The sequence below is a fragment of the Acomys minous genome (assembly GCF_964271855.1).
Source record: "Acomys minous genome assembly, chromosome: 5".
Taxonomy (NCBI): Eukaryota; Metazoa; Chordata; class Mammalia; order Rodentia; family Muridae; genus Acomys; species Acomys minous.
In genome coordinates, this window is record NC_140494.1 from 113,860,777 (window position 1) to 113,873,434 (window position 12,658).

The 12,658-nt window shown below is 40.1% G+C and overlaps 1 protein-coding gene across 6 annotated transcripts in view; it reads right to left on the reverse strand.

The window, feature by feature from the left end:
• DMXL2 (Dmx like 2) overlaps positions 1 to 12,658 on the reverse strand; it is a 132,179-nt gene that overhangs the window by 89,607 nt on the left and 29,914 nt on the right. For all 6 annotated transcript variants that reach the window (XR_014779681.1, XM_084784308.1, XM_084784307.1 and 3 more), the window contains exons 7-8: positions 6,569 to 6,747; positions 3,497 to 3,680 (exon numbers count right to left, since the gene is read on the reverse strand). Coding sequence is in view for 5 of the 6 variants with exons in the window: in XM_084784308.1 (XP_084640434.1) it covers positions 3,497 to 3,680; positions 6,569 to 6,747 (363 nt within the window). In the remaining variant the exon portion in view is untranslated. The remainder of the gene's footprint in view (positions 1 to 3,496; positions 3,681 to 6,568; positions 6,748 to 12,658) is intronic.

Below are 12,658 nucleotides of genomic sequence, written 5' to 3' on the forward strand. Positions count from 1 at the left end.
TGTCCTAAGCCCAGCTCTGACAGCTCTAACAAATGCCAGCCAGAGCAGTCTTTCTATTACTCAGAATTTTAAGACTGGCTTCCTGTGGAACTCAGGGTTTTAAGATAAACTTTCTTAATTACAGTAGAACAATTCCCCCCCCCCAGAACAATTTTTGATATGCTTCATGGTTGTTAAAAAGTTTTATATTTTAAGGCAAAAAGCAGGTGCTCAAAAGTACTTACTCATGGTATCTACAAACTATGAACACAGGCTCCTGGTTAAGGTTTAGAAGGTCCAAAGGCTGAGTACTTTTGTGGCATGGGAAAGTGAGGGAGGTGCTTTAGGTATTCCATATTCAAGAGATTTACTACTCAGAACCACAAAAATAAAGTCCCTGAATCTTCTTCCCAAGGAACAATGCCTCCCAAAACTCACTTAGAATTAGATGCTGATCTAAACTACAAGATGCATTATCCCCACTATAAAGAGGAAGACAGGATGCAAAACAGAATAGGACCTACTTGCAGCAGACAGAAATGCCGTCATTGAAGTGCTGATCTATGTGCACCACCTGGGGACAGGGCCCAAGCATCACCCCTCTAGGCCAGTGGTCTAGCACTGAACTATCTATCTCCCAAGCCCCTGGCATGTACGACTTATTTAAATTAAGAAATAAAGTTTAAATTAAGATCAAACTCTTCCCAGCATGGCTGCTCGCATGGGGCCCTGATCACTCTTAGAATCTCCTCGGCATATCACAACCTCACTCTTCAGTCTACAGCTCACGCCCGAATACCACAACTTCCCATTTCTTCCCTTTGTTCGCATGGTCAGTAAGTAGTCGGCGCTACGCTAGCAATTCTTTTCTCCTAACGTAATGTATCTGGTCCTCCTTTCTATCACCCCCTTGTCCTGCAGAAGATAGCATCATTTCAATGTATGCTTTCTGCTGTCTCCCTGCTACGGAGCTGCTGGTTTCTTAGGCCTCCTGGCCCAAACTGCCTGTAAATTTTTTCCAATAGATACTTGACACTCAATAAAAACATAATGCGATTTATTTTTCTCTTAGAACAAAACATAATTTTAAACTATGCACAATTACACAAACCTAGCAATGAGGAGTTTCATAGGAGATGGTATCAGAAAGCACAGTATGTGAGACAAATTCTACCACTCAATTATGCCCTAAGCCCTGACCTATGGGATTCACATTGAGATGGGCCCTACATAGTAGGTCTGTAACTAGGTTTTTCCTTTTAAAACTTTTTCAAGCATTATTAATAACATTGCTAAAAGATGGCAAAAGCTTGTCAAATTGCTGGCGTCCATGCTGTGCTAAAAAGAAGTGTATCAGGCATCAGAACAGACACAAAGGCTTAGTCATCAGACACTTAAGCATAACTTGAAAATAAAGCCTGCTGTATAAATATAAAAAATAATAGTAAGCACCCAGTTAATATTTCAGTACTTTGTCCTATTAAATGTCCATATAAAAACAAAAAAAAGATATTTGAACTGGTTTGACTTACTTTTAATTCATTTAAGTTTTGGCTATTTTTTAAAATGTGTTATTAGTGGCCAATGATAGAGAATAAACAACCACTAGAGCCTGCTTGCTTCATATAAAACTCATATTGAGCACCAATCTTAAATTATCAAACTTAAAATATTTGTGCTTGACAAAACAAAGCCACTTTAACCATACAGTCACTAAACTATTTAAGTACATAAAATACAAGTATAACTAGTAATAAAAAATGTGTGTAACATGTTAAGCATGAAAACAGTTATGAAACATTTCATTAGTTATCTTAATTGTATAAAGAAGATGTATACAAACACACATGACTGTACAGGTTAGATTAAATTCCATTATCCCCTCTCCACCCAAAACACACATTTTTCTTAACATAGTTTTAGAACAAAGCTATTTTCAACTGGAGAAATGGCTCAATAGTTAAAAACCCTGGCTGCTCTTCCAGAGGGTCTAGGTTTAATTCCCAGCACCAACATGGTAGCCCACAACCATATGACTCCAGTTTCAACAGATCCGAGGGCCTCCTCTTCTGAAATCTGTGGGCACCAGATATACATGTTAAAGCATATTTACTATATAAAATACCTTTTGCTTTGAATACTCTGTAGGCCTCATTTTATTTCTAATCATTTTATACACAATAATTTATACAATCTTAGATGCCAATTCATTTTTATTTTATTTCTATTCTGTTGCTGCATTGTGTTTTTTCTATACTATTCTGAGACAGAGTCTCATGTGCCCCAGGCTGGCTTCCAGCTTGCTGTTTGGTTTTAAGATTGACTTTGAACTCCATAATCTTGCTTCTACCTCCCAAGTACTAGGATTACAAGTATGTATACCACACAAGACACACACACACACACACACACAATTATTTTATGTACATGAGTGTTTTGCTCATATGTATGTCTGTGTACCATGTGAGTGCTTTGTGCACACAGAGATCAGAAGAGATCGCCTGGCGCTGGAGTTAAGGATGTATGTGAGCCCCTGTGCAGTGCTGGGAATCCAACCTGTGTCCTCTGCAAGAACAATGCTCTTAATGGCTGAACCATCTATCCAGCCTTCTCATACTATATTTTTTAAATGGAAAAATTATTTCACTTTCAAAATGTTCAGACAGAGTCACTGTATAGCACTGATGTGAGTTCACAAGTGTCTAATAGCTGTTTGCTTTTAGACAGTTTCCTAAGCCCAGGTAGACTCTCAACTCCCTATGTAGCTAAGTGTGTCCTCGGAATTCTCCTGAGTGCTACAACTACAGATGTGCACTGCATGCCCAGCCTCTAGCATATTTTTTGTTAGTTGCTTTCTGTTCTTGCTGTGCTCCTGGTGTTTTGTTTTCAGATGGAGTATTACTCTGCAGCCCTGGCTGGCCTCAAGTTCTCAATCCTCCTGTCTCTGCCTCTCAGGTCGTTGAATCACAGGCATGCAGTATCAAATCCAGCTCAACCACACAGAGCTTCTCTGCCTGACATCTTAATACACAATCATCTTTATTCTTCAGGAACAAAATGATATAAAAACAAAGCATTTAGAATTAATTTCAATGGACTTTTATATATTTTACTAGTTAAAACTAAGTACTCCTACAGATAAGATTTTGACATTTGACCTACAAATTAAAACACCAAGTTTGTTACTTATCTAGACTCTATGCCTAAAATAATCACTACATTTAGCTTCATAACAGCACACACTGAGTAGTTTCACAAGCATGAAGTAAGAATTCACATCCGGGCAAGGTTGTGCACTCCTGTAATCCCAGCACTCGGGAGGCAGAGGCAGGCAGATCTCTGTGAGTTGGAGGCCAGCCTGGTCTACAAAGCTAGTACAGGACAGCCAAGGTTACACAGGGAAACCCTGTCTTGAAAAAAACAAAAACAAAAAACCAGTTTTAACTTCAACACATATTCATATGCACCATATCCGGCAAATCTTGAAAATCAGTTTACACTTTAGACCACATAGTACCTCAAGAGCATGCTGGATTCTGTCTTTGTGTTTTCCAGCAGAAGAAAGGTTGCTGGCAGTGCTGGAGGTAGTGGTCTCACAGATCTGCTCCCCCAAGAGGCAGTCTTCTGGTAACAGTGTTTCTGCCCAGAGCCGACACACACCATCATGGCATGAAGTCAGTAAGACATTACAGACAGAGCCTCTAGCAGCAAAGAGAAACATAACGCTATGAGTATCAATGCCATTCACGAACTAAAGCTGTTTGTAGTGGCTCTTCGTGTATTAAGACAGTATTAATATAAAACACTATACAGAAAAAGGAACTCATCCAAAGGCTTGAAATCGCTCTCTGGGACACCATAAGAACTGGGAAATGGTCTAAACAATAGCTACAGGAGTTAATGCTTAATTGTACATGTGCTATTTCAAACCAGGCTCTAAGGAACACTAGAATCTTCTAAACAACTAAAGAGCAGAAGGAAGCCTAACTGCTATAAGTTAGAGGGTGATCTTAATAAAAAATCATTAAATATAACTAGTTTATGGCAGTAGTTCTATCATTTATGATATCTTGACAGTCCAAAGAGTTGTAAATAGACAAACAAAAAAATCTATCTTCATAATATGACTGTAAGAAGAGTATTATTACAAACTGTAAATCAATGTCATTAAGTTAAAGGAAGTTAAAAGGTTCTTGTAACACCAAGCAGCTGAATACATTGACTGCTTATTATAAAAGAACAAAGAACTCCTCCCCCCATGTGTGTGGTGGGGGGAGGTTAGGGGTTGGTTGGCTGGATTCAGAGCCTTGTACACACCAGGCAAGTGCTCTACCAACTAAGCTATAGGCTCCAAATATTATTCTTCCTTTTTAAAAATTGCTCATAGGAAGATGATTTGGTGGTTAAAGAGTACTTGCTACTCTTGAAGAGGACAAGGGTTCCCTGCCAACACCCACATGGCAGCTCACAACCTCCTTAAGTCATTCCCAGGAGACCCAATGCCTTCTGCTGGCATCTATGGACATCAGGCAAAGATGTGGTACACATGCATATATTCAGGCAAATGCATATACATATAAGACAAAAGGAAATAAATCTTGGAACTAAAAAGATGGCTTAGTGGCTAAGAGCACTTGCTGCTCTTCCACAAAACGAGGGCTCAGTCCCAGCACCCACATACTGGCTCAAAACTATGTGTAACTTAATTCCAGGGGAAACCGATGCCCTCTTCTGGTCTCTGTAGGCACTGCAAGCATATGATGCACAGACATGCATGCAGGTAAAACAATCTTACATATAAAATAAACATATAAGTAAATAGCCAAGAGTGGTGGCACACGCCTGTAATTCCAGTAGAGGTAAGAGGATCTCTGTGAGTTCGAGGCTAGCCTGCTGGAATTACAAGTATGTGCCACCACTGCCCGCAGTCTCTGGCATTTGGAATTCAGGATTCACTCTCTCTTTTTGAATGGATCAAATAAATCTTTAATTTGGACTCCAGAGACAGATAAATTTGCTACATTATCTCCCTATTATGTACCGTTTCTGTCATGTATAAACTGCTCTAAGATGCTTTAGCAGATGAATAAGCCTTTCTAAGCAAGCTTCTGAGCATCCAACGGTGTCCTTAAATCTGTACGTACAATACAGGAATCATCTGAATGTACTTTTGGACGTTATTTGATATTCTGAGTACTTTTAAGAGATATCACAACAATGAGAAAATTTTATATAATTGATCCTCTAAACAGATGGTTCCAAATCTGTGAATTCAACCAATTGCACATCAAAAATATTTTTTGGGGGGAAAAAGTGCATCTATACTGAAAATTTACACTTTTTCATGATATTTTCCTCTACCAATAAAAGTAAAAAAAAAAAAAAAGAAACTACAAAATTATGTAATACCTATTCTGTAGTTGTTATCATAAATAACCTAGAGACAACTTAAAATATATGGGAATATACCTGTACATTACATGTAAATAATGTACCACTTTCTATAGAGGACTTGAACATTTGCAGATTTTGGGAAGTCTCAGAGCCAATATCTCAAAGGTATAAAGAAATGACTAATTAATACTTTAGCCACATATGTCCCAGCTCTAGGTAACATGGCACCATCTCAACATACACACGACTGCACATGCATGTAATGTTAACATTATGGAAAATGATTACTTATTATATATTATGATTAAGAAACTCTTGTAAAATGCTTTGAGATCCTACTGGTAATCCTAGCATCAAAAAGGCACAACCTAGCCAGTTTACTCACTGTAAATTATATTCTTACCACCGTGTACATTATTAATAGTTTGTTACTTTTCCTCAATCTGCACTTTCCTATTTACTAGCTAAACTATCCTTTCTGGGATCTTACACTTCTAATGCCTCTCACAACACCAGCTAATGTTGTCTGGGAAGCAGTATGTGCTGTGGCCTGTACTAAATACTTCACCCACACAAGCACATCTGCCTCACCACTCTGAAACGGAACTTATTATTACCCTCATTCAAGAGAGAGGAAAACTGAGAAGGAAAGCTTAAGACATCTATTCACAAGCTCACAGGGCTAACGACAGAAGGAGAGCCTGAGTTCAGACAGCTTCATTCCAGTCTATTCTGTTAGTCAGTACATATCAGTTCAGGGAAAATTCCATTTCCATTCTTTTTATAAACATTTAAGAATATAAATTAGAGCTGGGAGGCAATGGTGCGCGCCTTTAATCCCAGCACTTGGGAGGCAGAGGCAGGTGGATCTCTGTGAGCTCCAGGTCAGCCTGGTCTACAGAATGATTCCAAGACAGCCAGGGAAACCCTGTCTCAAAAAACTACTGTGTGTGTGTGTGTGTGTGTGTGTGTGTGTGTGTGTGTGTGTGTGTGTGTTTAAGAGCACCAACCCTCTGCTCTTCCAGAGGTCCTGAGTCCAATTCCCAGCAACCACATGGTGGCTCATAACCATCTATAATGAGATCTGGTGCCCTCTTCTGGCAGGCAGGCATACATGCAGGCAGAACACTATATACATAATTAATAAATAAGTCTTTTTTTTTTAAATTAATGTAGTATGAAACATGTATCCAACCTGGGCATATACTTGCTAGTTTTACGCCATGAGAAACCTGTCACTGCTCGAGGATGTGCCAAGTAAACAAAGGAAAACTGAGTAGAAGCCTGTCTCCTTTTCACTTCATGGTTATCCTGAGGTATGATTGAAGACTTCCAGCCAGTCATAGGGTACCACACTTTCAGAAGACAGTCATCCTGCAAAAGATATAAGTTCATATAAAACTAATTGTATATATGCAATTAAAACTGTGGTAGTGTAAGCTTTAAAAACAAGATATATTTTAAAAACACAATATGTAACCAACGTACTATGAAACCAAACCTACAATGATATTTTATTACTGTAAAAAAAATGGGCAATTTATTCATTACCGGCCTTCCCTGTGTACTAGTATTTTTCAAACAGAGACTGATGTGCATAAAGTCCTGCTCGTAGCTGGAGGGAGGATACTAGTCCCACGGATGTGTTATCTATCAACCACTGCTATCAACCTCTCCTGTTTTAAGGCATCTACAAGGATGAAACCATCTTAAATATAGGCTAGTTCTTGCTCTACGTTAAGAATTAGCAAAACTTTTTCTACAGAGCAAAATAAATGACAGAAAACATGCCAGGTTTCATAGGTCTGTGGCACAGATTATTTCTTGTGTTTTGTTTTGTTTTGTTTTACTTTACTTTTTGAAACCCTTTAAAAATGATTTAAGGTAGGAGAGCTGGGAAGATTGCTCAGTGATTAGGAAGGAATACTGCCTACCCTTCCATAGGACCCAGGTTCAATTCCCAGGATCCACATGGCGGCTCACAACTACCTGTAACCCCAGTTCTGAGGATTTGATGCTTGCTTCACCCTACCTGAGCACTGCACACACAGCACATACACGTAAGATAAAAAGTAAGGAAACTAAAGGTTAAAGACAGGGGCTGGAGAGCTTGCTCAGCGGTGAAGAGCACCTGTTGCTCTTGCAGAGGACCTGGCTTCAGTCCCAGTATCTGCATGGTGGTTCACAATGCAGGGTTCAGGAGTCCTGCACCTTCTGACCTCTACAGGCACCAAGCATGCAGGCAGTGCGTGCAGACACATACATTCAGGCAAACACTTTTACACTTATGTTTAAATTAAAAACAACAATGTAAAGAACACAAACAAGCAATAAATTAAGAAAAAATTAAAAATTATTTTTTAGCACTTGGCTAATAATATTCTGATGCCTCCTATAAGTGATTTTAAAAAGAAGGCATTTAGCTAGCCAGTGAAACCATTTCTATTCCTAAAGTACTTACAGGTATGACAACAGCACTGACTCATCAAGTGATATGTCAGTGTGTTAATATCCATGCTGAGTATGCAGGTGCACGCACCTATGCACACACATGTGGAGGCAGAAGAGGACCCCAGGTGCTTTCCTATAACACTCTGTGCTTTACTGCCTTGAAGCAGGGCCTCCCGTTAAACGGGAAGCTCACCATCTTGGCTGGTACGGCTAGCCAGCATGCCCTTGGGAACCACCTATCTCCTCTCTTAAAACGCTGAAATCACAGGCGTATACAACCATGCCCATGTTTTTATGTAGTTCAGGTTAACTAAGAGGTCCTGTCTTAAAATGTAATAAACAAGTAAACAAGATGAAAGGTGGCTTACACACCCATATAATCCCCCCTTACACACACACACACACACACACACACACACACACACACTCAACAGGAAACAATGAGAAGATTGTTCCTACTGTCAAAAGGCAACTATATTCTGAGATGACAGCAATGTTCTGTAACACAGTGGTGATGAATTTATGGGTCTTTACATTTGTCAAAATTCATTGAAAGATGCACTTAAATACACACTTTTATATAAATTATCTGAGTAAGTTAATTTGAAAAGGAAAAAAGATAACAAGATTCATGTATTTATTTTAACAACAGGAAAAAAATGACAACTACTTGATGTTCATTAAGAGTTGTCTGAAGCTGGGCGAGGTGGAGCATGGCAGAGGCAGGTGGATCTCATGGGTCTGAGGGCAGCCTGGCTACAAAGCCCAGAACAGCCAAGGCTACACACAGAAAGCCTGTCTCAAGGAAACAGAAAAAAATCAAAAAAAAAAAAAAAGAAAGAAAAGAAAAAAAAGTCGTCTGAGGCTAGGAGTATAGCTCTGTGATACAGCATTTGCCTTACGTGCATGAGGCCTTGGATTCCATCCCAAGCACTAACAACAACAACAACAATAATAACAATAATAGTAATAATAAATCTGTATTATTTTAAAAGTTGTGTGGCTATGCTAAATTGTAGTACATTTACTCACACGATGAAAAATGGCAGGGCCCTTAAAAAGACGTTATAGCCAAGCATGGTACATACGTGTGTGTGCGCGCGCGCGCGCACACACACACACACACACAAGATTCCAGCACTGGACTGGGAATGCTGAGCCAGGATGAATTACAGACTAACTTGAGCAGAGAGACTATTAAAAATAAAAGATTTAATCAAGTACTTTGTTAGTAAAGATGGCTCATTATAAGTAAAATTTTATTTAAAGCTCAGATAAAAATTCCAAATACCCTTAAGCCAAGAAAAATGTAATTCTGCACTTATAAAAAAAATGAATCTTATCAACAAAACTACCCGATAACATTCAAAATCCTGAAAGAAATTGGACTGGTGTCTCCTAACAGCTCAACTGAAGTCTGTCAGCTGCGCTGAGGAGGAGTGGGAGGTGCTCCCTGGGAGAGCACACAGCACCCATCTGCTTCACCAGACCACAGCAACTCAGCTTTATCTGCACAACAGATGGGGCCGTGGGGACAAAAACTGCCCGGCATTCCAAAGTCAGCTTCTGTCCTTTTCTCAAGAGAATCTAAATTAATATTCTATCTCTCAAAAACCTGAGGAAATAATCTTCTTAGATCCAACGCAATTGCTAACTAACCCTCAAAGGATTCTTACCATTAAAATATTCTTATCGTTCATAAGAATTATTAAACAGCTTTCTGGAAAACTGAATACAAGCTTAGGGAAATAAAATTAAACAAGTAAAAATTCTCAGTAATCTGCTATGGCTGTAGGTGATATAATTCAAAGACAGAGATATTTGGTTCCTGATTATATAGCCAAAGTGGAGGGCCTTGAGGAGCTCCACATATAGTTACCTACTGAAGGGAAACAGGCTTTAGTCTGGTGTCTTATCCCTACACATAGTACAAAAGCATCTTTCAGATTCATTAATGATAAGAATCCTAATAAAGATGGGCATACAATGAATCTGATTATTATACACAGGTCTTTACCAAGCTTTACAGTGCCAAATGGGCAAGCCAGAAGGCAAAGCCCTGACAACCCACCTTCAGAGGAAGATGAGGCAGGAAGATCACAAGTTCAAAGCCATCTTTGGCAACTAAGACCTTGTCTCAAGACAACAATTTAACTGTTGATTACATCTTAGTGTGTGTGTGTGTGTGTGTGTGTGTGTGTGTGTGTGTGTGTGTGTCCAAAGTGTGTCTGTGAGTGGGCACACACACATGCCATGCCGTTCAAGTGGAAGACAGAGGACAACCTGCAGTAGTCAGTTCTTCCCTTCAACCACACAGAGCCTGGAAATCAAGTTCAGGCTGTTAGTCCAGGTGGCAAATGCTGAGCCATCTCTCTGACCCCAAAAAAAATATTGTAAATGGGGAAGGGGATAAGAATATAGCTCACTGGCAAATTTACCCTGTATGTTCAAAGTCCTAGACTCAATGTCCCATAACACTAATAAAATAAAGTGACAATGATTCTGTCAAAAGACCATACCCCCAAACCTGGCATGACAGCACAGGGGAGGCGGTGGAAGGACCCGGATGAAGGTCATCCCTAGTTAGCTTCAGGCCTGTCTGAGCTATATGAGACCTTGTCTCAAAAAATAAAAGCGTATCACCAGGCATAATCATGCACATCTTTCGTCTCAGCATCTAACACATAGAAGCAAAGGGATCTTTGTAAGTTAGAGCCAGCATTCTTAATAATTGACTTAAAAATACATCCTATGGGACTCAGAGGCCCTCATACACTCAGACAAGTTCTCTACCACTGAGTGACACCCCAGCTCAAATGTGTACTTCTTGATTCAGTTGTTACATAATTTTAGTATTTCAGAATCATTATACAGCTTGTGTCTGAACATAACATGGAGGGAATCGAGAAGAGCACAGGGTCTGTCTAGGCAGGCTCACTCATGACAGCTTTACACAGCTCGTGAGCAGATTATGAGTATGTCCTAAGGGAGAGGCCACAAGGACAGTCCGTGGGCACAGACCAGGGAAAGGGGCAAGCACCAGACACGAACCTGTCAGAGCGCACTCAAAAACTAAGAGAATGCACATAGTCAGAGAAAAGGTCCAAAAACTAAACCTGAGTACTCCAATACTAAAAGTAGGCAGCTGGCTGTGGCAAACACCCATAATCCCAGGACGTGAGAGGTACAGGCAAAAGGACTAGAAGGCCATCCTCAGCCACACCATGAGCTGGAAACCAACCGAGAGCCACAGGACCCTGTTCTCCCTGGGGGGGGGGGGGGGAGGTAATTATAAAGGACAGTGAGAATTACAAACTGGCAGAGGACGGTTACTCTAGGACAGTGAAAATGCTCAACACAACATTTTAATGTCAGATCTATGTGCTTATAAACTTAGCCATGTCTGCTGATGAACACAAAATTGAGTCTTAAGATACAACACTGACTCTGGGTGCCAACAGTTGCTGATAAGAGTTCATCAGCTGAAATAAATGCACCACCCTGTAGGAGAATGGACAACAACGGAAGATGTGCATGTTTAGAGGCCAATTAGCACCTGAGATTTCTCTGTACCTTCCTCAGTTTTCCTGTGAATCCAAAGTACTCTTTAAAAAAAAATAGGGCTTAAAAGAAAGAAGTAACTAATTGGGTTGATTCATACTTATAGGTTAAGTAAGAATTAACCACAAGATTCAGTAACAGGAAGTCTGATGACAATTAGAGGACTGCTGGTAGGTGGGCTCAACTGAAAATGAGGAAAAACCCATGCAGACAATAAGCAGAAACCACCCTTTTTGGTTTCACAAGGAAGGCAGAGAAACATGGCAGAAACTGAGCAGTGTTCCTGTTATTCCCACTTGTTGAAGCAGACGCTAAGCCATTCTCCTGACAACTGCAGTAAAATGACACAGGTTTGTATTTGGAAGAAGCACCCTCCTGGCTCAGGCTCCCCACCATTAGGACTACCACTAGCTGGCACCGCCATGCCTGGCTTAAATAAGCTGGTCTTGTCTTGTTGCACAGGCTCTCACTGTGCAACCCTGACCAGCCTCAGGTAGAACTCAGCAGGTAGACCAGCCCACCTCCACTCATGAGTGCCAAGATGTGAACGGCGTGCACCCCCAAGACTTATTTTAAAGGCATACTGGTTCAGACAGTGGTACAAGTCAAGGAATAAACACACTGCAGAGAAGAGCCCAGAAACTGATACAAAGACATGTAGACACTTGATTTTATGACAAAAGTAGCTCCAGAGAGCAAGGAAAGAGAAGCTTTTCAATAAATTATTTCAGACCCCTGGATATATAGACAGATATATAGAAAAAATAAACTATCTTTGTCTAGCATTTCCCCAAAATCATGAAAATTACTAAATGTCAAAAACAAAGTACCCAGCTTCTGAAGCAAGGGTTCTCAAGGTAACAGATGCTTTTGCCCAATGCCTGTCCCTAACAGGCCTTAGCAATCTGGTGTGTCAGTTTTCAACTGAAAGCATCTACTGAAGTTTCTCAACCCTAATCTCAGTCCTCGGCCAGTTACTGGCGTGTAAAGAATATGTATGTAAGACATGAATTTGGGTGGGTAGGGAGGTGGAAAGGACCTGGGAGGAGACGGGGAGGAGGAGGTGTATGGTCAAAATACACTGTATGAAAAAATATAAACAAATTTGAAGACTATGTATAAGGACTACAATGTATCTGAGTAAGGCTGGCTCTCACATTTAAGTCAGTTGATTCATTTAAGAAAAGGTGTATTAGCCAGGCACAATGGCACACGCCTATACTCCTAGTACTTTGAGAGGCAGAGTCAGGGTAATTGCTGTGAGTTCAAGGCC